At 54.4% G+C, this 23201-nt stretch overlaps 12 protein-coding genes and 1 non-coding gene across 13 annotated transcripts; 10 read left to right on the top strand and 3 right to left on the bottom strand.

Moving 5' to 3' along the window:
* Window positions 1–94: 94 nt before the first annotated feature.
* Window positions 95–1243, bottom strand: LAESUDRAFT_727009 (uncharacterized protein). The gene is made up of 4 exons (XM_040909142.1): window positions 1042–1243; window positions 899–993; window positions 556–843; window positions 95–501 (listed from the first exon to the last, which is right to left on the bottom strand). Exons 1-4 carry the CDS (start codon window positions 1181–1183, stop codon window positions 460–462), a joined length of 567 nt encoding a protein of 188 aa, XP_040763112.1. The 5' UTR covers window positions 1184–1243; the 3' UTR covers window positions 95–459.
* A 140-nt stretch (window positions 1244–1383) lies between these two features.
* LAESUDRAFT_656054 (uncharacterized protein) lies at window positions 1384–2382 on the top strand (the record flags this gene model as incomplete). Its single annotated transcript, XM_040904590.1, has 3 exons — window positions 1384–1420; window positions 1474–1587; window positions 1637–2382. The coding sequence occupies 3 exons, from the start codon at window positions 1384–1386 to the stop codon at window positions 2380–2382; spliced, it is 897 nt and encodes a 298-aa protein (XP_040763111.1).
* Window positions 2383–2819: 437 nt separating this feature from the next.
* On the bottom strand, window positions 2820–3693 carry LAESUDRAFT_656031 (retrieval of early ER protein Rer1; the record flags this gene model as incomplete). The annotated part of the gene is made up of 5 exons (XM_040904588.1): window positions 2820–2886; window positions 2941–3075; window positions 3139–3328; window positions 3449–3458; window positions 3520–3693. The coding sequence occupies 5 exons, from the start codon at window positions 3691–3693 to the stop codon at window positions 2820–2822; spliced, it is 576 nt and encodes a 191-aa protein (XP_040763110.1).
* A 275-nt stretch (window positions 3694–3968) lies between these two features.
* Window positions 3969–4077, top strand: LAESUDRAFT_t59. Its single transcript has one exon. It is a non-coding gene; the product is annotated as a tRNA-Leu (tRNA).
* A 206-nt stretch (window positions 4078–4283) lies between these two features.
* LAESUDRAFT_227240 (uncharacterized protein) lies at window positions 4284–5311 on the top strand. The gene is made up of 4 exons (XM_040901646.1): window positions 4284–4629; window positions 4677–4753; window positions 4812–5037; window positions 5097–5311. The coding sequence occupies exons 1-4, from the start codon at window positions 4465–4467 to the stop codon at window positions 5121–5123; spliced, it is 495 nt and encodes a 164-aa protein (XP_040763109.1). The 5' UTR covers window positions 4284–4464; the 3' UTR covers window positions 5124–5311.
* Window positions 5312–5331: 20 nt separating this feature from the next.
* Window positions 5332–7097, top strand: LAESUDRAFT_227323 (uncharacterized protein). Its single transcript, XM_040901648.1, has 5 exons — window positions 5332–6023; window positions 6076–6136; window positions 6199–6257; window positions 6333–6521; window positions 6582–7097. Exons 1-5 carry the CDS (start codon window positions 5500–5502, stop codon window positions 6877–6879), a joined length of 1131 nt encoding a protein of 376 aa, XP_040763108.1. The 5' UTR covers window positions 5332–5499; the 3' UTR covers window positions 6880–7097.
* On the top strand, window positions 6582–7620 carry LAESUDRAFT_227319 (uncharacterized protein). Its single transcript, XM_040901647.1, has one exon. It carries the CDS (start codon window positions 6928–6930, stop codon window positions 7537–7539), a length of 612 nt encoding a protein of 203 aa, XP_040763107.1. The 5' UTR covers window positions 6582–6927; the 3' UTR covers window positions 7540–7620.
* A 949-nt stretch (window positions 7621–8569) lies between these two features.
* Window positions 8570–10921, top strand: LAESUDRAFT_727003 (uncharacterized protein). The gene is made up of 14 exons (XM_040909141.1): window positions 8570–8706; window positions 8825–8880; window positions 8935–9123; window positions 9177–9357; window positions 9411–9437; window positions 9486–9644; window positions 9697–9721; window positions 9774–9802; window positions 9855–9877; window positions 9941–10351; window positions 10404–10446; window positions 10498–10529; window positions 10587–10733; window positions 10817–10921. The coding sequence occupies exons 1-14, from the start codon at window positions 8595–8597 to the stop codon at window positions 10889–10891; spliced, it is 1509 nt and encodes a 502-aa protein (XP_040763106.1). The 5' UTR covers window positions 8570–8594; the 3' UTR covers window positions 10892–10921.
* A 4419-nt stretch (window positions 10922–15340) lies between these two features.
* On the top strand, window positions 15341–16339 carry LAESUDRAFT_714913 (uncharacterized protein; the record flags this gene model as incomplete). Its single annotated transcript, XM_040907099.1, has 4 exons — window positions 15341–15521; window positions 15689–15972; window positions 16129–16254; window positions 16292–16339. The coding sequence occupies 4 exons, from the start codon at window positions 15341–15343 to the stop codon at window positions 16337–16339; spliced, it is 639 nt and encodes a 212-aa protein (XP_040763105.1).
* An 818-nt stretch (window positions 16340–17157) lies between these two features.
* Window positions 17158–17853, bottom strand: LAESUDRAFT_726996 (uncharacterized protein). The gene is made up of 2 exons (XM_040909140.1): window positions 17516–17853; window positions 17158–17453 (listed from the first exon to the last, which is right to left on the bottom strand). The coding sequence occupies exons 1-2, from the start codon at window positions 17752–17754 to the stop codon at window positions 17219–17221; spliced, it is 474 nt and encodes a 157-aa protein (XP_040763104.1). The 5' UTR covers window positions 17755–17853; the 3' UTR covers window positions 17158–17218.
* A 566-nt stretch (window positions 17854–18419) lies between these two features.
* Window positions 18420–19579, top strand: LAESUDRAFT_656039 (uncharacterized protein; the record flags this gene model as incomplete). Its single annotated transcript, XM_040904589.1, has 2 exons — window positions 18420–18521; window positions 18554–19579. The coding sequence occupies 2 exons, from the start codon at window positions 18420–18422 to the stop codon at window positions 19577–19579; spliced, it is 1128 nt and encodes a 375-aa protein (XP_040763103.1).
* A 512-nt stretch (window positions 19580–20091) lies between these two features.
* On the top strand, window positions 20092–21243 carry LAESUDRAFT_714911 (uncharacterized protein; the record flags this gene model as incomplete). Its single annotated transcript, XM_040907098.1, has 4 exons — window positions 20092–20218; window positions 20291–20473; window positions 20689–20937; window positions 20969–21243. The coding sequence occupies 4 exons, from the start codon at window positions 20092–20094 to the stop codon at window positions 21241–21243; spliced, it is 834 nt and encodes a 277-aa protein (XP_040763102.1).
* Window positions 21244–22471: 1228 nt separating this feature from the next.
* Window positions 22472–23043, top strand: LAESUDRAFT_760239 (uncharacterized protein; the record flags this gene model as incomplete). Its single annotated transcript, XM_040912706.1, has 3 exons — window positions 22472–22717; window positions 22763–22848; window positions 22887–23043. 3 exons carry the CDS (start codon window positions 22472–22474, stop codon window positions 23041–23043), a joined length of 489 nt encoding a protein of 162 aa, XP_040763101.1.
* Window positions 23044–23201: the final 158 nt, after the last annotated feature.

Genomic DNA, 23201 nt, shown 5'->3' with positions numbered 1-23201 from the left:
AAGGATCGGTAGTTTGCGCAACCAAGCAAGTTAGCCCGACATATATTTTCACAATGCAGGTCGAACGTCTCAATCGTGCGTCTGAGCTTTGGAAGGAAAGGGAAATCGTCATCGTAACGCATTGTCTGTCAATCGAGGACATGAGATCTAACGACGGCAAGTGCATATTGCTAGCGCTGAGCGACAGTGCCTGACAGAGGCGCGAAGACCTACGTTATGCAGTAGCAAACAGCAAATACAATACGTGCCATTCCGGACATCTTGTCGTATCGTCGAGAGTGACCCCAAGAGCATGTCGCTGACCTGATGCACGGCAGAGGCCAATTGGAGATATCGACGCTTCGTCTCTCCAGATGGGCTTCCAATGCTCCAGAATGTCTGTCGAGCCGCTGGCCGGGAATGTGGCTATCCAGAACATCCGCAGGAGCAGCCAGAATGACCGGTACTGTTGAACGGCAGTTACGGAGTCTTCTCGTTGAGTTTGGGATCTTTCCACGCAGCCTGAGCGAAACAATTTCATGAGGCAACCATCTGAGACACAAGGACGAATCGTACCTTCATGGTGATCCTCTCCACCCCATCGTCATCGACCACTTTCTTAACCGATCCCTCCTCAACGCTAGAACCGTTCACGAATCGTGCCACGCTCTCAAGCCTTGCAAGATCAATATCGTATTGATCGGTAAGCGTTTGAAGTTGCTCGCTGTTCGTGGCGGTCTGTCGTTCATGCAATAGATCGAGGAGAGAAGTTGCCAGAAGGTGGTTCCGACTTGGGCGTGCGGAGCGGGCCTCAACCTCAGATTCCATTCTGCTCTGAATGATGCGTTGCGCGCGATCTGCGGCCTGAGAGGTGTTCTGAGCTCATCCTGGTATCAACGTACATGTTGTATTTACTCACTGGCCGGATGGTCTGCATGTGATGATCTACTCTTACCTGTCCTAGCTTGCTCAGGTTGGCCAAGAACTGTGGATCCACTGAATCTCGTTCAATAGCTTCTAATTGATTAGATCCATACGAAGCTTTAAGCTGTAAGGTACTACCTTCGTTCCTAATCTCCGATGCTTGAGGCATGGCGGACTGAGAAGTTGTGGCCTCACTGGGGTTTGTAGTACGCGTACCAGCCCATTTGGGCTTGACCGACTTTGAGAAATGACGAGCTGGTTTGGACGCTGCACTCCCCATTCTCAATTTCTGATACAGTAGTGCGTTGTTGAAGAGCGAGACCGACGATGTGAACGAAGGTAGAGGCGTTGACCTATTAGACGCCGCGACGCGCTCTTGCAAACATACACTGACGGTGTGGCCGGCGCGCTAGGCATCTTCACTTCTCGGTCCGTATCACGTCCACGCAATCAATAAACCGCTGCTGCACAAGTTTGATTATGTCTGATGTGGAGAGAGCGAGGACTTGGTACGATGGTGCGTGAAAGTCTTGGTAGGCATTGTGGCCGCACTGACTACGAGACGAACAGCGACGCGAACGTTGTTTGCCATTATTCCTCCGCTGGTGTGCCCAGTGACATTCTTTATTGATGCTCCGTTCGGGCGGTTCACGCCCTCGAAGGTTAGCATTCTTTTGGTGGACGGTAAGTAAGTGCTATGAGTTGTGCCTTTCTTCGACTCACTTGAAATTAGGTATCAAGTCATGGATCGTCATGGAGCTGGTCTCTCCGCTTATGTTCATCTACACATATATCAGAGCTCCCTTGTCTGGCGGATCATCCCCACCCTTGACGCTCACGCATCCCTCGACGTTTCTTTCGGCTCTCTTCCTCATCCACTATCTGAATCGAGCTATCATCTCACCTCTTCGCACGCCTTCGCGTTCCAAGTCGCACATTGTCGTCCCTCTTTCAGCAGTGTTATTCAACTCCGTCAATGGCTCGCTCCTTGGCACCTATCTCTCCTCGCCCGCAGCACAGGCGTTCCTCGCTGGCGCCTTCTCCCGCCCACTCTTCTGGGTCGGCGTGGGCATGTGGGCGGCGGGTCTCGCAGGAAACATCATACACGACGAGATCTTACTCAACATCCGTCGGAAAGCTAAAGTTAAGGGGAAGGCCCGCGCTGACGACGACAGAAACGGCGGAAAGGGCAACCAGGAGCATTATGCAATCCCGCATGGCTACCTGTACAAGTACATCTCTTATCCCAACTACTTCTGCGAGTGGTACGAATGGCTAGGCTTTGCTCTCGCGGCAGCTCCTCTCCCGTCCTTCGCTTCCTTTGCCCAGCTATTGGCGACGCTCTCCCCGCCATACCTTTTCTTCCTCTCAGAAGTGTTCTTCATGCTGCCGCGGGCGTATAAGGGACACAAATGGTACCACAGCCGCTTCCGTAATTATCCTTCTGAGCGAAAGGCGGTTGTGCCCTTCATCTTCTAGGCAGCTAGAACAGTTATTTGTTGAAAGGGGGGGGTTGTTCCGGACACTTATTGCAGCTTCGCATGATATGTTCTCGCGTACGTATACCAAGGTCCAAATGAGTCGTTTATCTGCATACGATATTGCTTGCGGCCCGTTTGTTGCGCGGTTAATAACTCCCAAGGTGTCCATTTTGCGCGGTCTGTATCTTAACGCATGTCCATAGGGTACTGCACAACGTCTGCTAGGTGAATCAAATGATCCGCTAGCCTTTGCAGGACAGTCATGCAGAACAGGCACACTCCGGTGAATGATCAACCATAATAGTCCGGAACAACTCCATTACCGGAACGCTGTGCGACCACTTCAAACAGCAGCGGCGCTCCTATTCCGCAAACAATCAGCTAGAACCGTCTAACCAGGGCGCATTCAAACGTATCGTACTACAAATATGCGGACTAATGACTACCGTAACGTACTTTACGACCGAAATCGAACGGAATATATTTATACTTGATCATGTGTCTGTTCGCAAGATGTCAGCAGCCACGCAGGAATTTAATCGCATGAGAAACGTACTGTATTTGACGGCGCATCGTGAGGGCGAATAGGACGAGGAAGTACACGACCAGAATCGGCCAGTACACGGGTACATCAGTGACTTCGGAGAACGTGCAGAGTATAGCGAGGATCATGGCCCGCGTCGAAGATAGCCTTCATGAATTGATGAGCAGAGATGAGTATCGCGCCCAGAACATGGGGTTGCGCAGAACCCACCAGAATTGCCATTCTGGCAATCGTCTGACGAACGGCCTAAATTCGTCGTCTCTTTGCGAAGGCAGTGTCGCAGTCGTATCCTCACCACCTCCCTCAATCTCGTCTGCAAGCAAGTCTTCTTGCAAAGATGGGTCGAATCTTGGCTGAAGGAATGCGAGGAGGAGGTTGAGCAAGTAAATTGCGAGGGCGTCTGCGAGAAGCAATGTCAGTTTTGACGCGCATTTGAAGGCTCCAGCATACGTACAGCATACTATCAAGTGGTTCCCTTGACATTAGCGAACATTCAAAACAAGGTATGGTGACTACCGACCAATATACCACTGTTCAGCACCATAGGCACCGTGAATATTTGCGACCCCAGATACGAGCCGAAGGACTCACTCCCTGCGCTATCATGATCCTAAGCATAAACAGAGACAGCAGCCCTGCTGTTCCAAGCCATCTGTACAGCACGAATGGTGTAACACGGTCGAGCCATTGCTGGTATTGCCGCTTCGCGTTGCTGAACGTGGTTGAGACGGAAGCTACTCCAGTTCCAGGCTCAGAAGAAGACATCATTTTTTGTGTTGTACAAGAAAAACACTGAGCCAAAGGAGATGTCCTGACCAGCAGACGGCGCAAAGCAAAGTTGAATGCCTTGTACGTGGAGACTCGAGAATCCTGTTCACTACGAACCGCCACGACGCTCAGACCAGATAGGACCAGGAGCAGTTCGGCAGCGTCCGGACAGAGGGAACTCCGCTTCACAATCCGCAGTGGAACTCAATCCACGTGATCGTGGTATATGCAAAATAATATCCTATATTGTTGTTACAATTTGTTTGTGTTATGGCAAGATGGCCGAGCGGTCCAAGGCGTGTGACTCAAGCGAAAGCTTGCCTGCTTTGCAGGTCTTCTCATCTGGGTATCCAGGCGTGGGTTCAAATCCCACTCTTGTCATTTGTTTTTGTAGTCCCTGGCTAATTCTGCTGGGTGTCAGCCTTGATATTTGGAACTAGGATTCTCTTGAGTTTTTACCTCACCACCACTGTGGGATCGCGTGTTATGCTCGTACCAAACCTCTAAAATTGAATTTGAGCATTTTCATAAGATTAGATTAGATGCAGACTAGATCCGCCAATAGTGTTCAACAAGACACTCTGCCTCCGCCATCGTCTCGATGCGCAATGTTTGATGGTTTACTCTCGAGCATAGTCCTCTTTTTCCCACAATCATTAGCCATCGCGCAGTCTGACTCGGTTTGGCATATATCATACCCCCCGCCTTCGTCACACTTCGGGTAAATTCCAGCTGGGTGGCTCGGAATTCTGCTCTGCGCCTTCGACCATGTCCAATCATGACCCAGAGCTCGCAGTGGATGGCAAGACAGAAGCGTCCGTGGGTAGACGTCTTGAAGAGGATGAGCTCCGCCAGATCGTGCAGGAGTGCGAAATCTTGGACGAGGTCGCCCTTCGAGAGCTTGAACGAGAAGATCTCGAGACTCTGGCTCACGTACGTCATGCCTAATCAAGGATTGCTCTAAACTCACGCTTTGAAAGGCGTTTGGCTACAGCACGAACGTCGAGAGCGAGGCCATTATAAAGCAATTGCTGCTCGACTCGCCTGGTGGCGTTCTGTGAGTGCGCACCATCTCTCACTATGTCCTACGATTCAGATAACTTTCTTGTGCACAGAATACGACCATCCACGGAGACCACCGGGGAACACGATCGTCTAGCGCCTGTCGCATTTGAGATTCCAGAGAAGCTGTTGGAGGAGGGAATAGTCTTGGACGAGGCTGCTCTTCATGAGATCGACCGGAGTGAACTCGAAGCTGTGGCACAGGAATATGGCCACAGAACCGACCGTGAGAGTGAAGAGATTATACGACAGTTGTTGCTGGAGTTTCCGGATGGAGTGGTGTGAGTGCGTCTCATATGGCGTTCATTTATTCACGATTTACGAGTCCTGATATGCAGAATCAAGCCATCCTCCGAGTTCATTGAGAGCCTCAGAAATGACAATCTTGCTGCAGCTACCTTGCATGAGGTAGCTATTCCACTTCGTGCGCAAGACGCTCGGGATCGCCCCCAATCCCACGCCCACTCCCAAACGCGACGCGACTCGCGAAGGCAGCCTCAACGATCAAGTGCCCACGGCGATAGGCCACTGGCCAAGGAGATTCACTCCCGCAATAAAGCGCCTCCATCAAAGGCCGATTCGGCAACACGTTCAGGTTCACGCAGGAAGCATCCGAAACCCAGTACTCGTGGTGATGCGGCCCAGTCGAAGGAGCCGCCTGACATCCCGTCATGCGCTGGCGATGATCCGGTCCAAAATAGCGATGCTTCGAGGCCCCTGAATGATACACTCGCGCAAGGCATGGAGAGCAACCGCGCGCAGGCGGCTGCCCCGCGGCCCGCGCGCCGGCGGAGCGAGGGTTACCAGCTGCCCGCGACGGAGCCGCAGCTCGAGCGCGCGGTGAAAATTATGGCCAAGGTGCACACGAAGCTGCTCGAGAAGTACTCGCGCTCGATCGAGATGCGCAAGCGCGCTGACGACCAGCGCAAGCAGGCGGTCATGCTCCAGGAGTCGATCCGCCAAGAGGCCGCGATGCGCAGGCGCATGGAAGACTACATCGCGTACTGGCAGCCCAAGGTCGGCTACTGGACGGATAAGGAGTTGTGGGATCGCCCGGTGAAGATGAAGAAGGCTACGGATGGGAATTGGTACGAGTTAGATCAAGACGGGATTGAGGAACTTGAAGAGGGGCGTAGGATGAATGGGGGAATAGACTGGATCGACTATCAGATGAATCAGATCAGAAACCACACTTTTGCGATGGACGCGCCCGAGACTTACATACCAGCTGCAAACACGACAAACCAGCCGTCACAACAATCAAAGTACGTAGGTTGTTTGTCGATGCGAATGAAACTCATTTCTTTCCTGGTTTAGGCACGCTGGTGATGAGACCATGCAGAAGAAGGACGAGCACTCAGCTCGGCCCAGGGATGTCATCTGGTTGTTGGACATCCGATTTCTTCTGGGCTGACTTGCGATGTTCCACCTAATAGGAACCCTAACGACGACAACGGGATGGCAGAGAATAAACAACAAACGCAACAGGAGCAGCTTAGGTATATTCGACCCCTCGGCTATCCATCGCGTTAGGTTTTATCGTTTCCTTCTTACAGACCTGATGCTGCTGGCAGGTCATCGAAGACGAGCGGACAGCCGCAGAACGACGAGGCTGTACGAGTCTTTTTTGGAGAAGCTGCAACATCGCGGCCTCAAAAGAGTGGGTCGTTGAAGTATCCAAACCGGCCGATGCGCCCATTGCCAAAGAGCGAACGGCCTCTAACAGTCCCTGAACCAAGTCAGCCGTCGATGAGCCGTGCTTGGTACGTGTGTCGTTCTGCATAGGCTCATATGTGCTGACGGTGATGTCTCGCGTACGTCAGGCCGTCACTAGTTAGCACTCCGGTTGAGGTGGAGAAGCGCGAGTCCAAGAAGGCCACTCTGGCAACTCCACATAAGGAGAAACCAATCAGTGTCTCTGACACGGATCGCGTGAAGGCTACGGGTGTTCAGCGGACGAGTTCTAAGCGAGTCCCTCAGGAAGAGCGAAGTTCAAGTGCACGAAAGAGCGGCGAAGCTGGTCCATCTCGTCCCGATCGCAGCTGGCCCCTCTATAAACAGAGGCCAACGAGGTCGGTTTTCGCTTCAGGTGTTTATCGGTCATATGTAGTTGTGTACTAACATCCCTTCTTCACGAGCAGCTGGCTTGACGACGCGCCCGTCCGCAAAATGGTCGCTCTAACGATGTCAGCTCTTGATAGTCGCAGGACCTCGGAGAAGAGCAAACGCAAACGTCGCCAATCGGTTCGCTTTGACAAGCAGGCTGACAGCAATGAAGTGTCCGACCGCCGACTGGCAAAGGGCAGACCAGAGTCTTTATCTCGGTATACCTATCATTTCATCGCTTCTTCCCATCAACTCACATTTCTGTATCGTACTGACAGGAGCACCATCGACAACCTGTTAATAGAGGATTTACAGGAGGGCAGCTTGGACGACGGCACGGACAAGCCCAAGTTCGCCCCTCCAATCCCCTCATCATCTGGCACATCTGACGTGATACAATGTTCTTTCTCTAGCTCTGTGCAGCCTACGGACTCGACGAAGGATTTGCTGCAGTCACCGCGTATCCCAGATGCAGAACACATCCGACCCAACCTCAAACGCTCCTTTGATATTCCTATGGAACGGCCAGGGCCGAGTAAGAAGACATGTCATGATGACGACTCGGACAGCCTCACAGGGCGCATCCCGTATAGTGCTAAGGGCAAAGGCAGAGCAGTCGAACCCATTCCCATTGTCAGCAAGAGCAAGGACAAGGGAAAAGTGGTGGACCGCTGACTACGAGAAATCTGCCTTCCCGCTGTGGATCTAAGCGTAAAGCTCATGACTTCTGCTAGTCACCGCTCGTAAAGAAGCTTCTGATCCCACTGCGCGGTGCAAGAAAACCATCAAACAGTGCATTCAGCATGTGATGACCAATCAGGATGTGTCTCACTACCTATGCCCAGCCGGAAAGAAGACAGACCAAGTTGTGCTCTGTGCTTGTCCGCAGATCACCCCAGAGTGAGTGCACGCAATCACTCATACTCGAGCAGGACAAATGCGCCAGCCGCAACACCGCTCTCACATAACTCCCACATCCGGGGTATTGCTCGGTTCCTGGCTGAGTCCATGTTCCATGAATGCATACCTACGGCTTACACACATGCTATTTTTCACCATCAAGGCTTTCCGAGCTCACCGGTCTCGATGCTTAACTTAATGGTTGATCAAATGGACATGGCCACATCCGACGAGACAACAATAACTGTCATGGCAGTATGTCCGAAGGCTTTCTTCATTCCATCCCTGCACCCAAGTCCAGCACGAAGACGAAGTCCGCCTCAAAGTTTCAAGTTCTGCACACTCATCTGGCTATTTTTCACTTTTCCAAATCGCTCTTTTACTATACGCTTTTACAACGCCACGTTCGCTCTGAATTGGACAGGATACTCATGATTTGTAGGACATCGATATAGAGCATATGTACGACGCACAGCATCTTGTACGATTTTGTCGATACCCGCACTGTTATGATGATACCTCTTGGTTGTACTTTGTGATGTTCCTTGTTCGGTAATAGCAGATGATGGCTCGTGACACCGTCAAGTTGCAAGCGGCAAAGTAGCCTCTCGAGTCTAGAGTCTCATATTGTATCTACATCCGGTTTACGAGCACATTCAATGTCGCTACATGTCGTGTCAAGATCTGTCGCAACGCTACGCGTCACCAGGCATGGCTTTAGTAGTAAGAGGCTCTACAACTGCAAGCCTGCAGTAGCGCCATCGCCGCCTGCCACGCGCTGCATTTCACAACAGGCTAAACGAGATGACACTGCCCACAAGGAGGAAGAAATGTCCTCAACTAGCACAAATTCTAGTGATGAGAAGGGTGGCCGGAGGTTTCCTTCGACAGGCTCGTCAGTAGCAGATGCAGCCATCACCACTCTCATCGGCCTTGGAGCGGGTGCGTTTGCAGTCAGAGTTTTCCTCGCCGTGCTATCTCCTATGTAACTGCTATAAACAATTATTTCTACGTCTTCTATCTCTCTGTGTCATGATACACAGCTGAAACATGATAACAGTGTTCATCGGCGGCGTTATCTATATGGCCTGGTACAAAAAGAATGTCCTGGATAAGGTCAGTGCTCGCTTTGTGTAGTTGCATTGAGCGTTGAGTGTCAATCAACGACAGATCGAAAAAGCATTCTCCGCCGGTTACGACCCTGCGTTAGAGTTGGCAGTCCGTCACAAAGCCGAGGATAACGGAGCTTCTGGACAAACACCTGGACCAGAACATTTGCGTCGCAAGGAACAGGATCTGATTGATCGTGTCATCAAAGGTGAGGAGATTGGGCAATATTTTTTGTTGCTCGGGCCCAAGGTTCGTGCGAGATCATTTTACAATCGTTATGACTGAGGAGAACTTGTATTCAGGGGACAGGAAAGGCAACAATGATATTGGATGCCATGAAGACTATAGAGGCTGAAGGCTTTGCAATGTGTGACGCACATCCTGACTTGGAGGTTTTCCGATTGCGCCTGGGGAAAGCGTTGAACTTCGAGTACTATGAAGATACTCAGACTGGCCTGTTTCAGCGACGAGACCCTCGCGAAGGTGGAGAATGAGCTCAGTGAGAATATAACGTTTGCTAATTAGCATCATGATAGGTGGCCCCGCGCTGGACATTGAACGAGGTAAAACCGGCCTCTGAGCCAGTACGATTTGCTCACAATTATCGGTAGCCTTCAGTAAGTTGGAGAAAGTGGCCTTGCGCTATGCACGACGCACCGGTCGCCCACTAGTCTTGGTCGTAAATAACATACACTTCTTCATGCACAATGATGATGGTACGAATATGCTACTGCAGCTCCAACAGCGAGCCGAGGCTTGGGCGGCCGCAGGTAAGGCGGTTCATATGATCTCCAATCTCATTGAAGCACAAACCATCGCTAGGGATCTTGACTATGGTCCTCACCTGGTGAGTCCAGGACAACCGTATCATTCTCCCTTTTTACGATGCATGAGCCCAGCGATGACTTCTGGCCGTACATGACACTGCGTGTGTTTCTCCATTATATTAGAATCTCATTGCAGCACTAACCTTTGAATAGGCAAAACGGCTAGTAGAATGCAGGTCGGTAGATGTGTTGGCCTCATGCGATAAACACGATCATTCAATTTGTCTGAGGTGCTGCAGATAGTCTCCGTGACTGACCTAAAATTCAAAGACGGCCTGCGCGCATTCCAACGCTTACGACGTAGAGCAGGACGGCAACCTGTAACACCGGAAGTTTTCGAAGAGGCTATGTCCATCACAGGCGGCCGGCTTGCATATATGGCACAAATCTCCAAGGAGTCAGACATTTTGGAGCGCTCACGGCGTATGCTCGCTGTTGAGAAGGCATGGCTGCAAAGTGTCATCGGCCTCATTCCCGACTGTGATGACGATGTCATGGACGAGCAGAAGTGGAGCTCAACTTCCTGGTTACTACTGCGTGAGTTCGTCAAGCAGCGTCGCGAAGACGAGCGTAAGCGAGAAGAGGTCTTAGTCGTTGGCGAATTGTCAGCCGAAGATCTCGAAGAGCTTCCACTGCCCAAAATTTCATACGTACCCATACTGTCCTCTCTTCACTGCTACCATTCTTCTGAACAACACCTAGTACAGGTGTCGTCAAATCATGACCCGTGCTGATTTCTTAGAAGGTATGCTGAACATGCTTGTTGCTCGCCGCGCTCTAAACAGACTTCACACAGATCTGGATCGCGCCAATATCATTGCAATTGATGTATGTTATCACCGCGTGTATCATAGCATGAGGGCTTATCTGAATTACGCGGCGAAGGTCAACCACGACGTGACCCCAGACTCGTTATTGGTTCTCCGTGCCGCGGCCGAAGTGGTCGAAGATGAAGGCTTTAATGAGCTTCTCGAGAACGTGCTCGATAGAGTGGACGAGATCGAGAGCTTGCACCGCACCAGGGAGCTGACGGTACGTTTCAGGCTGCACGTTTGCCCTCAATCTTTCTCCTGTTGCCCACATGCTGACAATCGTACTAATGTCGCATGCTATAGTTCAAGGACGTGGATGCGGGTGATCGCATACGGGTGACCGTAGACAAAAGAGGCGCTCGCCTCATTGAAGATTGACGGTTCATATATTTTCGCATTCTTTCCGTTGCTCAGAATCCCTTCATAAGCACGCCTCATGGCCAACACTATGATAGGCGTTGGTCGCTCTCTTCTGGCTTGACGTGCACGCCGCTGGCCCAATCGGGGATGGCGGCGAGCGCTGAGATGTTCACTAGAAGTTCTGAAACTCACGCATTTCAACGTTTATACCACGCCTCATGCACATGAAGGGTGCCGCGGACCGAGCACGTCTTTCCTTTGTCACCCCGGCGTTCATTCAATGCTCAGGTCCGCAGGCCCTGATAGACATTCATTGATGCAAGTCTGGCGGGAAAGCGTTCTCGCAGACATGACTTCGGCGTCGGCGTACATCACGTCTGCATGCTCGCACCACTCGTTACCCGTGAACAGACAGAAGGCACATCTCGATCCCAGGCTCCGAAATTCGTGTACGCATATACGCCCCGTCTATCCGCTCGTTGTCCCAATCAGACGTCTCCCCGTAACGGCGAGGGCCTAGGGCACTTCTGCCCGTGCTTGCGTATTGTCAGCAGGCCCGCCGCGACCTCGGTGCATTGTCATGCAGGCCTGGCAGGCATTAGTGCTCTTCACCACGTCCAGACGTCCAGTAATGGCTTTTGAATAGCGCTTGTTCCGAGGCTATCACGGAAGGAGGGACGGAACACGAGAAGGCAATGCAAGGCAGACTCCCATGCGCAGCATATCCAGGATCAGGTGGGGGCCGGTAAAGCTTCCGCTCCGGCTGGTCACAAGGCGGCGAGCTTCGACCATCCCAGGCTCTTCTATCTGGCCAGGAGACATTGTATATTGACATTGTCATAGCGGAGCGACAGCGAATTCTCCGACCATCGCACAGCCCGCCGGCAGACCATTCCCTATTTGCTATGCCTAGGACAAGCGTGTTTGGGTAGGATAAAGAACACTTCTGCTGTGATTGATGGGAGATTGATAGACATGTTCTGGCTGGGAGCAGCAGATATTCTGATATATCCCAGATGAGCGCATGGCCAGGATCGCAGCGCGAAAGATCGGCTTGAGGTTCTAACTGTATAAGGACTATCAGCCGTTTGACACGCGCACGGCTGTAAGAACGAACAACAATAAAAGTTGGAATATACAACAATTCCCATATGTATACTGTTTGTTGTGCAGGAGAGCGCACGTCGATGGCGACGCAGTATACCTATGCGCGAGCGAGAAAAGCCCCGGCCTGCGGCCCATGGCTCTCGCGCCACTATGTCCGCGATCACTTCCGTTAACGAAGATCGATTGTGTGCAAGGACAACATGCTGCCGGTACATATAACGGCGGATCCGAGTCATAATCCCTGAACGCAACAAACCTCGTTCGCACCAATGTACGATCTTGCCTTCGTGAAGCTACTACAACATCACAGCAAATTCACACGCGCCGACGTTCATATATTGAAGCTTTCGCGGTCGTGGCGGGTGACTGGAACACATACGGTCCGCGCTGCGCTGTTATCTACCTTCACAGATATCTAGCATCAATTTCGCCGCATGCCTGCATCTGCCCGAGGATGCCGCGATGTTGGCCACTAAACGTTGCTCGCGTGGTTAAAAAAACGTAAGAATACAGGTGGAACAACGCGATTGAGTTATGCGAAAAGCCCGTCAGAGTCAGAGGACCATATCAGACGATCTGCGTACAGCCTCGACTGTGTGGCCAGTGCTAGCCACCCTTCGTAGCCAATTCTGGTCGGCGCTGCTTCAGACGGATTTGCTGCGGAATCTGAAGGAAGCTGACAAGGGCGCACGGAGATCGTGACCTTTGGCCATGGACAGACATCCTTCACAGCGCTGATCGCGCACCGCATCGCTATCGAGCTTCTTGGTCGCCGAGAACGAAGGCGGCCATGACGAGCCCCACCGCGTGTAGGGGTCGGATCCTATTCCTGACACCTGGTTCGCAATGCAATAGAGAGGATTGAGCGACGGGACTTGAGGGCGAGTTGTCGGGACGAGATCAATAGCGCAACACTCGCGAGCACGTTTCGCGTTCCAATTTTGTGGCGTTGCTGATTCTCGGTCAAGCGTACTATTGCGATAGGACAGCTGACTAGGTTTGAGAATTCTGGCAAGGTTAGATGGTGGGATGCGAGAAGGAGTATGAAGCACCGACAACCGCCGCAGACTTGCTCGTACGCGCTCACCTAGTCCAGATAGGCCTTTCTAGGATTTTATCCACAAAAAGCTAGCTAGGTAGATTTTGTTGGTGCCTTGGCTAGGTGCTAGGTCTCGGAACACGAAGCCGATCTGCACAGGGGGCCGTCTGGCTGACAGCGATTGGATAAGGCCAACCAGTCACGGGGAAGTCGTACCGATTTGACGTCACCCAGAAGATACGGTTCCTTTCGATGAGCCTGAGACCATCCAGCTGTCCAGATGTCTCGATGTGCGGCCACGCCACGAACGGCGAGGAATGATGGCGTCATGACGAGGATCAACGAATGCATCCTTCAGCCATCTAGTCATCCAGAGCAGCATCGTCAGACTAAAACTTCAAGAACCAGAAAGCAAATGCTGACTGTCGTGCCACAAGATATCGCCGAAGTTACAAACAGAGCGAGAGGCGTCAAGTCGGCCGAGCGTGTGCAAGAGTCGCCAGCATGAATGATCGCGCAGCCTCAGCGGTGATGACGAGGACAGCCGGATAGCTCATACACCCACAACCAACTCCGTCGGCGCCCATCGCATTCCCAAGGTGCCCGAGTACGTCTGGTGTTGAGCGCTCCACCACCATCACAAGTCCAGGTGACTCGGTCCGACGTGAAGATGGTATTGTGTCGCCACACAAACGCCCACAAACCCGGGCAAGCGCCCCGCCAATCTGGGACGCCTCAGAACCGGCGTTTGAACGGAGCGCCACAACGGGCATGAATCAGATAGAAGTTCAACACACGATTCAGTGAAACGTGCTGAACAGGGTTGGAATGGATGAGTCGAATCCAGCAGCAACATTCACGGAAGAATGCCAACGGCGACAGCCCCTATCTGCACCCGAGTCGCTAGTGCAGAGTCATGAGTTGCTGAAATCTTTGAAGCTGGACTAGTCGACATGAAAGGAGAGAAAGAAAAAAAAAGCGGCCCGCCACTCGCAGAGATTTGGAATCTGTATTGGTTGGAGTTCGATTGCTTTGTGAGGCAGCCAGATTTGAAAAAACGGAAGCAAATTTCAGCTTCAGAAGATCGTGCGCACATCATCCGAAGAGCCAAGGTCAAAACCTTGTCCGTCTTCACGCTCCAGCTGCGGCAGCTCCACAGCACAGCATTCCGGAGCGGAAAACTGTCATAGCGCCATGCACGTAGCATGGCCACGCCGATGCGGGCAATGCTTCCGTCTCCATAGGCTTTTGTCGAATGAGCATCGTGTGCCTTCAATTCGACAATAGATCAGACCAGCCACAGATCCCTGCGAAGCGCGAACCCTAACCTACTCCGATCTTTGCAGTGGGCCTCGACCGATAATGCCTTCCGCCGAGCGACCTTCTTCCGTGTGACCGGAGCACAACCTATGAATGGTAAGAGAATCTCGGAATCTAGCGAAGCTCGACTGGACTCTAGCCGCGAAAAAGCGTGGCTTGCAAACCGTCGACAGCGTGGCATCACCGGGGACCTCTCGATCTAGCGTTCGCCGCACCGTACACCCAGGCGCACCGGCGCGTCCCTCGCCGGTGCTGGTAGTTTAATTGAAGCAGCGCTTGGGCTGCCGACGGCACGTGTGCGTTAGTCAGGCAGTACGGGCTGGGAACGAGTCTGGGAAAATCGGCTGGTCGGGGATGCCATGTGACGGTATGTCAGAGGAGACGCGTCTCTCTCTCATCTCAGGCTGCATCGCAAGTCTCCATGGGATACGGACACAATCACGCCCTCAAGAACTCGAGGATTGAGTGTCGTAACGCGCAGGATTGTCGGGAATGAGGGGCCCCAGACAGGTGTGGCCCGATAGAGACCATTACGATGGTTGGGCGCGGAGGTGGACGCTATCATTGCTGGAGGCCGTGCGGTGGCGAGATTTGGCTTTCCAAGACCACTGTACAATGTAGACAATTATCAGTGGTCGAACACTGTTTGTACATGAATCCTAGAAGCAATCTGCGTTCAATGAAGCAGGAGGGATGATACAGCACGTACGACGCGCAGGCAAAGACACACCGCTAGGCAATTGGCGTCAAGTATATGCTTCTTGAGCCAAGTGTGGACATCCCCTGGCGCTTACGAGCCGACGGCGAACTTTTTGTTGGTGCAACCCCAGGCGGCAGTCAAAGGAATGACGACAACGTGCGCTGGGGTGATCATCGCACAAGACACTGACTAATTGTAGCCCGAGGTGTTCTCGCGCTCGTATATCAGGCATGGTGTCGATGGTGGCTACTAGCCTGTCGCTGAAACGAAGCAGCCTCAGCATTGTATCACAGAACGAGTGATGTATTCTTCCACAGGCGTGGAGCAATGCAACGTAGCCGCCTCCTCACCTCAGCAATCCACATACGCGGCGAGCTGGTGGCCGGCGCATCACGATTCGAGCAAGCGGCGCGAACAGCGGCGCGGGTTCGATCCTAGGAAGCCCGCGTCAATCCAGCGACGCGAGCTCGGGTCCTGGCAGCGTGCGCTGTCAGAGCGAAGAATGATTGGGGGGCCGGGAACCTAGGCGGACCACCACGCGCGACGCCTTATACCCGAGCATCGCGACAACGCGATGACAGGAAAAAAAGAGGCCGGCCGGGGACCTGGAGCGTGCCGTAATGCGAAGTATGTAGCACGAATGGTTCAGATCTATCCCGCACGGGTACCGTGAAGGGTGGCCAGCAGATCCGAGTCCGCGGCGAGGTGCATTGCGTGTGTCTGGGCAGAGACAGATGCAGACGGGGCCGATCTAATGTGGATAAGCCAGGGTCGTCATTGCGTTTCATGAGAGACGCACTGCGTCAGAGGGGCAGAGTGATTGGGAGGCAGGATGCCTTGTACGTAAACTTCATTGGCGGCGTACATGAATTGAATACCGCGCGTCTGCGATGGAGATGGACGTCTGGCAAGGGCAGCGAGGGACCCGATATTGTAGGTAGAATGCAACGGGATGACCTTGAAGGGTCGACGGTTGAAGCTTGAAGCCGAGGCATACAATTGGCAGTGACATTGACACTGACGTCGGACGTTGGACGCTTGACCACGCGAGAGCCCCGCGCGTATGAGGTGCGCAATTATCCCATTCAGTTTGGGCGCGCGTCATTACTTGCCGGCCAGACCAGGCCAGGCAAAGCGATGGAAAGCGGGAACTCAGACACGCGAGAGAGAGAGATTCCGCCGGGCAAGTGTCGACTCGTTGCGGTGACGCAATGTGTGCGATGTGATTCGTGTGATGCTGAGCGGTATGCAGGAATGTGGATCAGTAGCTCGCGTACGGCGTGGTGTTGAGGATGGGTGAGGGTTTCTCAAGCTGCAAGAGGCGCAGCCAGTCAAGTTGTGGACACCAGGACGCTGGTGCGCATCTGACCGTTAACGTGGCGGGCTTGAGGCGGGCATAGCGCGGACCAGATCAGACTGCCGTGTAAAAGAGTAGCAAGATCCTGGAGCCAAGACGCCACGAACGTGGTAGACAACGAGCTCAGTCATGGTACAGGGTATGTTTGGGTAGGCATGTGGTAGCGAGGTCCGGAGAAGGGGCGGCTGTGCAGTTTGGTCCGAAGCAGATGGCCAATATTCCGGGAAAGGAGACGTAGCGCAGACCTTGGGAAACAGGGCATTGGAGCGAGATCGGGCGAAGGCAACGGCTGGAATTCTGAGGTCCGGAATTGAGCGAATTCGTACTTCACGGGGGGTTCTAGGGAATTAACCTGCGGATGAGGACGATCTGGGATGAGTGGCACGTTGAACTGCGACCTTCACGGCAGCCGTACTAGCGACTGTGGGTCCTAGGGCCAAAAGTATGAAGTGATCAGCTATCGCACAATGTAGGCGTTGAACGGTGATCATTGTTCATCATGCAGAGATTGATTGGTGCGCACTGGCACATATGTGTTCGTCTGCATTGAGAGCTGCGCTACTGGGGCAGCTATGCATCTGCTTCCGCGTCCACTGACGAGTAGAGGGACGTCACATGGATAAAGAAGAGAAGGCTACAGTACTGTCAGAAGGGCACTGCCGCACCGCCCTTGGAGTCGCGAAGTTACTGTCCTTCAAATCCGCGATGGGCGATCAGGTGCGATATCATGCTTCCAAGCCTAATGCGCGTACCACCCAAGTAAAGTCGCCCCAGGACGGCAGAGAAGAGCAAGAGCAGCCGCGAAAACTCCCTTCGAGGTGGTCATCTGATAATGTCGCCGGCCACCCGATGGTTAGGCCCGTCCGAAGAAGGGCGCCGCCGTGCGCGTGCTCGCACAAAAGGAGCGGCGTTGGAGCCACTGCGCGCCGCTTGAATCACGACGCTTAGTGGGCCGCGGAATAAGCCTTTTCTTTGTTCGTCGGCGCCGAGGACGACTACGGCGAGAACAAAGCTGCCGCGTGCCATTATGGGCTCAGAACAGCGGTGGCCATAGGAGGTGTTCGGGTGACGGTTTCAGATCCACTCTCAGCTCAGTTCATTCACGCACGGATTTGGCAGGGCGGTGCGGGATCAGATGATGGAGACTCAAGTGGGATGGCGGTAGTGTCGTTAGTTAACATGCACACCGCTGTTATGTGATTGTGGCACACCCGAGCGACAGACGACTCGGACAGCCCGACGATGCGGCCGTTTGATGGCAGATCTGAAGGCTCGGCGACCGAGGAGGACGGTGATGGATGGCTCACGTCGCGAACGGTCGGGGCAGCGTCGTCTGGGCGGAGCTGGCCGTCGGGCATATCCTTGTCCGTGGATGATCACGTGTGACTCCTGGCGATGTGACAATAGAAGTGGAATCGGGCCGCCGCAATATCTCGGCGCCAGACATTTTGGGCACGCCACTGGCCGGACAAAGCCTGGAGTGGCAACGCCCTTATGCGAGGGATATATTAGAGAGCAAGCCAGGGGGCGCTCCCATCGAACTCCTCATCTGCGCCCTGCGCCATTGTGCTGCTCAATCCCCTGTGCTCTTTGACCGCGCGATAAGCGGTGCGCAATACGCCAGCCTCGAGGCACCCAAGCGAAAGGCTGAATATCGCCTGCGCCACGTTGTCGCTTGCAGGACAGAATTCGCACGGTGAGTTAATTTCCCATCTGGGAGAGGTTCAGGCGGAGCCCGAATGGTGCTACGGGGAAATTAGCCGCGTTGCCTGGCATGAAAAATTGAGTGCTTCTGATGGGGGGGCAGATACCCGGGTGATGTCTCAACGTTTCCCATGAGGGTTTATCTGTTCACACCTCGCTCGCATGTGTCTCGCGCCGAAGTAGAACCTCTTCGCGGTCTTCCATCCTCTCAACTGATATATATCTCCCTCTTTCCAGCATCCCCCACCCCGTACAAGCATCCTCCCTCGCGCTTCCCGTCCTCTCCGTCGTCCCTCCGACCATCACCCCCGTAGCTCTCATGGCCACCGTCTCAGGCCCCGCCGTCGCCCGCCACCCCTCGCCCACCTTCCGCAAACCCGCCAAAGTGGCCTCCTCGCGGCCGGCGCCCACGACCCACAGCGTGGTAAGCACGCCCATGACGTATCCCCGCAGCCTCACCCTGATACCCTCTCCCGGCTGCCCCCGTCCCAGCCCGATCCATACTATGGGCATGAGGAGACTGCCAAGCTGTGCGCTCGCTTCGTCACGCATTTGTTTGCGTGCCCGGATCTCCCGCCGCTATCGACAACCCGTCCGCCCGCGCCCTCCCCGCCGCTGGCCCTCTTCATCGCATATGCCCTCCACCGCACCCGCCTCCACACCTCTGTCCATTTTGCAGCGCTCTACCTCCTGCAGCGCCTAAAAGCCCGCTTTCCCGCCGCACGCGGGTCTTCTGGCCACCGCCTCTTCATATCGGCGTTCATGATCGCGAGCAAGGTCATCTGCGACGACACCTACAGCAACAAATCGTGGTCCATCGTCGGCCAGGGCATGTTTGCGCTTCGCGAGATCAATCAGATGGAGCGTGAGATGTGCAGCTATCTGGAGTGGCAATTGAACATCGAGCCCAACGCGCTCAAGGAGTTCGAGCTCAAGGTACGGCGCGACTTCAAGGGCCCCGGCCCGTATCCTACGTACTCCCTCCCGTCGCCAGCGCCCTCGCCCATGCCGTCCACCTCCCCCTATGCAGCTGCCGGCTCAAGCGCCAGCGCCAGCACGCCATCATTCGCCACGCGCGTCTCCTCGTCGCCGCCGAAGCCCGTCGTCTCCACGCCAGTGTCGAATCACTCCGTTGCCTACCCCTCGCCGCCGCACACGCCCGGCGAGCTCGACACCCCTGAGCCATCATATTCGACATCGACATCGCCGGCGTCGTCGGCCAGTCCGCCAACGCCGCCAGGGTACGTCGACAACTCGGCGCGGATCGTGTCGACAAGTACGATGGGGACCCCTGGCGCACTCGAGCGCGATTCGGTACCTGTCTCCTCGTTGGCGCGTAAACACTCCACGGCAAGCGCCGTGTCGAGCGTCAACTACGGCCGGCCAATACCGACCAGCGCAAACTCCTCATCAAGTATCAAGAAATCGTCCAAGATGTCTGGTGACCACTATGCCCGGGCGATGCCATGCAAATGGTAGACACCGGGGCTGCGGTCGTGACTTTTGCTTTTGTTTCTGTTTATTGCTTGTTCGCCGGTTCGTGCTTGCACTTCATTTCCTGCTTCTACATGCTCCTGTCCCGGCGCGCCCCTATTATCGACAATCGTCGTCGGCACGCGCCGCCACGCTCGCTCTGCACGGACTAAAGAGTTCAAGCATCCCCTCCCGTTATCTTATACCACGCCGTGTGCGTGCGCCATCTGCGCCGCACAACGTTTTTCCCCCCGTTCATCACTTGCAACTTGTTCTCTCTCTTGCATTGCTTGCTTGCATGGGTTTCTGCTTCACGTTCTGCTTTTCACGACCATCTTCCTCCATGACAACTGACAAGAGACTCCGACTCCGAACTCACAGCATTGTTGTACCATACTACACAAGAGTAAGATATCTATAGTGGTGTATAGGCACAGGCATAGGCATAGGCATTCATCGTCCCGCTTAGGCTAGCTAAGGTAAATTCACAATAGCGAAAAACTCTAAATACGATAAACATGTCAAAAGCCTCTCTTGTGCGCGTGATGGTGACAATCGACGATGTGCTGAGTGGTTTGCGAAGAGGAGGCTGCGATGGGGAGCGGCCTTCCGTGCGGTGCTTCTTCGGGCGATCGTGGCGTCGTGGTGGGTGCGGAGGTGTTTGTACCTAGCGTCGATCGCTCTGTACACCGTTAGTTTTTTTTCTTTCCATCGAAGGGCTTGGAGGCGTCCTCGGGCAGGATAGCTTCCGGCACAGTGCCTGTCGCACTGTCTCCCGGGATAGCTGGATAGCTGGAGTCATCGTTCTGACAAAACGCATGATTGTGAAGGATCGAAGCGCATTGTGCGGATTGCTGGTTTGCGATACTCGGAGAAGTGTGGACCCTACAGGGTTCCATTGTGTGTGTGTGAGCCCCTTGAATCGTATCATTGTTGCGGTGTGCGGTCGGACGTCTACGCTAAGTTGAGCTACTATCACTATCACTATCATCTGACGAGGAGAGGCGTCCTTGGACTCGGACTCTGGAGGCGCGACAGGCTGATCATTCCATACCGCCCATGCTCATCACACTCAGTGTTGTGTTTGGCTTTGATCATGACATGACCTACGACAGCTACTAGTATATCTGCAGCAGGCATCGCACTCGAGTCACAACTCGGCAAGCAGCCAGCGCTCGAATCTAAATCCAGAAATTCGCGCTCAGGCTGCCTGCGCCACCGTCACGTCGGTTCTGTGGATAAACTCGATGATGATCCATCGGAATCGAAGGTGGACGACGACATGCCAGAGATGGGTTGGCCCGCTCTACGCCCCATATCTATATTTTGGAAGCTGGTAGCTACGAGTCGTAGTGGTGACGTCTGTGTGTCCGCTCGAGGGTTGTTTCAGCCAAGTTGATGGCTGGCTCTGGCTCCCCGGGCCGTGGCAGGACTGGCAGGACCCTGCAACGACACACGAGGCTCGCGTTCTCGCCTTTTCGGGACTCGCTCGCCCTTGCGCTCTGCGCTCTGCGCAGGCCGCCATCCTTGGCCGTCTCAACGGGGGCCCTATCTGCTCCGAACGGCGTGCGGCCGAAGGCGGTTCAGACTCCTCATACTTGATCAGAGCTTCCGAGTCTGAGCTAGCACTCCGTCTCGCGAGGCTCGTCACTCAGCCAGCAGCACAGTAACGATTTTCCCTATCATATCACACATATCAGGCCTCCTCCGCGTTCCGGGTCCCGCACTCCGCACTCCGCGTCCTGCACATCCCGCGACATGGATGGACTTTTCTTCTGAAGCCTCCGACCGGGGCGGTACTTACATGCCCCCCTTCCCCTCGCCGCCAGGGGTCAGCTGCGCTTCTGGGCGACACGTGTGTTCTATCGGAAGCGGAGGGGGTTTTCTGATGATGATCGCGGCGACCTTGTATACGCTCGTCTTGTACGTGAAACGCGCAACTCGGAGTCTCAGGTTCGGTCCGGGCGCTGGTCGAATACTTTCCGCTTTGTGCGTCAGTGCGCTGCTCTCTGATTGCTCCTACTGTAAGTAGCCATGTAAGTAACTTACTGTTAGCCCCGCTTGTGTGCTCGTCCGTATCATGCCACTTTCCCCTCCTCTGCCGCTACCAGTGTGATCCGTCCCGCCATGTGCGACCCCGCCAGCCGAGCTCGACACCCGTATTTTTGAACTGGGTGGCGAAGAGTGCCTCGTTACGGGCGCAATTTTTTGACTATTGCGAGTTGCAAATAAGCGGCCGGCCGCACTTGCGCGATTTGATACAACTGATGCAGACGTGATCGTCAGCTGTTAGGGGCTTGGCCATGACGGAGACCGTTCCGTGCGCGGTGTACGCGCTCAGTGCAACGGCGGAAGATATACGCCTGTTCATCCGTCCATCTCTGCCTTACATGTGTACAGATGAGAGTCTGGCCGAGACAGCAAGATCCAGGAACATCGGACCAGCACGTCGTCCCTCCCATTCATCGCACGCCACCGCTGCAGCGACTCGAGGTTCTCAGAGATCCGCCGCGCGTCGGAGGGTTTCACCCGTCTTTTGACCATCGACGTCCTCTGCCAACTTCAAGCACGAATGGATCCTGTACTGCATGCAGGCTCGATGTCTTTTTGCTGATCTGCCACCTCGCTCTCCTGACAACGCCGACGTCGCATCGGGCAGTGTACTTTTCAAATCGTCTTTGAGCCGACTAAGGCAGCGTGACCTGACGTCTGTTCGGGGCATCGACATGTCAACGGCTTCAAGGCACCTCAGCTAGCGAGTGCTGGCATGCTGCACGCACACTCGGGAGATCGAATATACACACGTCAGCTTCTTTCTTTTCAACACACTGGCACTGCGCGCAAAGTCGTTCCTCGAGGCGAGTACCGCGCATCGAGCCCACCCACTAGGTCGACCGCATGAACCGTTCTACGCTCCACATCGTTACACGTGCGCACATGTACCCTGTACACTGGCTGCCAAACACGTCCACCTCTGCGCTGCAGCCAGCATCGCCGCCCCGGCTTGCGCTAGGGCTCGCTGAGACTCCCGGCATGAGCACGCGCACGCGCACGCGCACCCACATCGTCGGTCTCATCGCACACGAAACCATGAATGGCATTGTCATCGATAATCGCCTCCAAACCGAAACATTGCTCATTGGAGTTTGGAGCTTACTGCCATCCCGTATCATCGAGGGTCATTGACAGCCAAGCGAACTCGGGCTGGCTCCCGGCCCGAGCTGCCCGCACGCTATGCCCATCGCAGCATCGTGCTCTACCGGAACGTCGCTCGCGTAGGTCACCAATCAGCCTCACATGCAATGCAATGCAGCATGCTCGTGGGCGCCGCGGGGTCGCACTCGACCTCTCCCGCTATCCCCCTCCTCCGTCCCTCCGTACGCGAGCTCGGCGGATACCAGGTCTCTGAAGGAGGGCTTACGACATCGCAGCGACACGCTCCTGCCTCGAGGTTCGCATTCCGTGCTTGAATTCTGCCTCCGAGCGTTCTCGCTCCTCCTTAGGGGTTCTTTTGCTTGCTTTTTTCCTCGCTGTCTTTGACGGGGATAGGCCACGTTGTGCGATGCGGCGCCTGTGATTTTCTGTTGTGAGCCAGGACGGGTACTGAGGTGCATCGCTTTGGATGGAT

The sequence above is a fragment of the Laetiporus sulphureus genome (assembly GCF_001632365.1).
Source record: "Laetiporus sulphureus 93-53 unplaced genomic scaffold LAESUscaffold_26, whole genome shotgun sequence".
NCBI classification, from domain to species: Eukaryota; Fungi; Basidiomycota; class Agaricomycetes; order Polyporales; family Laetiporaceae; genus Laetiporus; species Laetiporus sulphureus.
The sequence above is the reverse complement of the archived record's forward strand: the minus strand, read 5'-3'. Positions and strand labels throughout refer to the sequence as shown.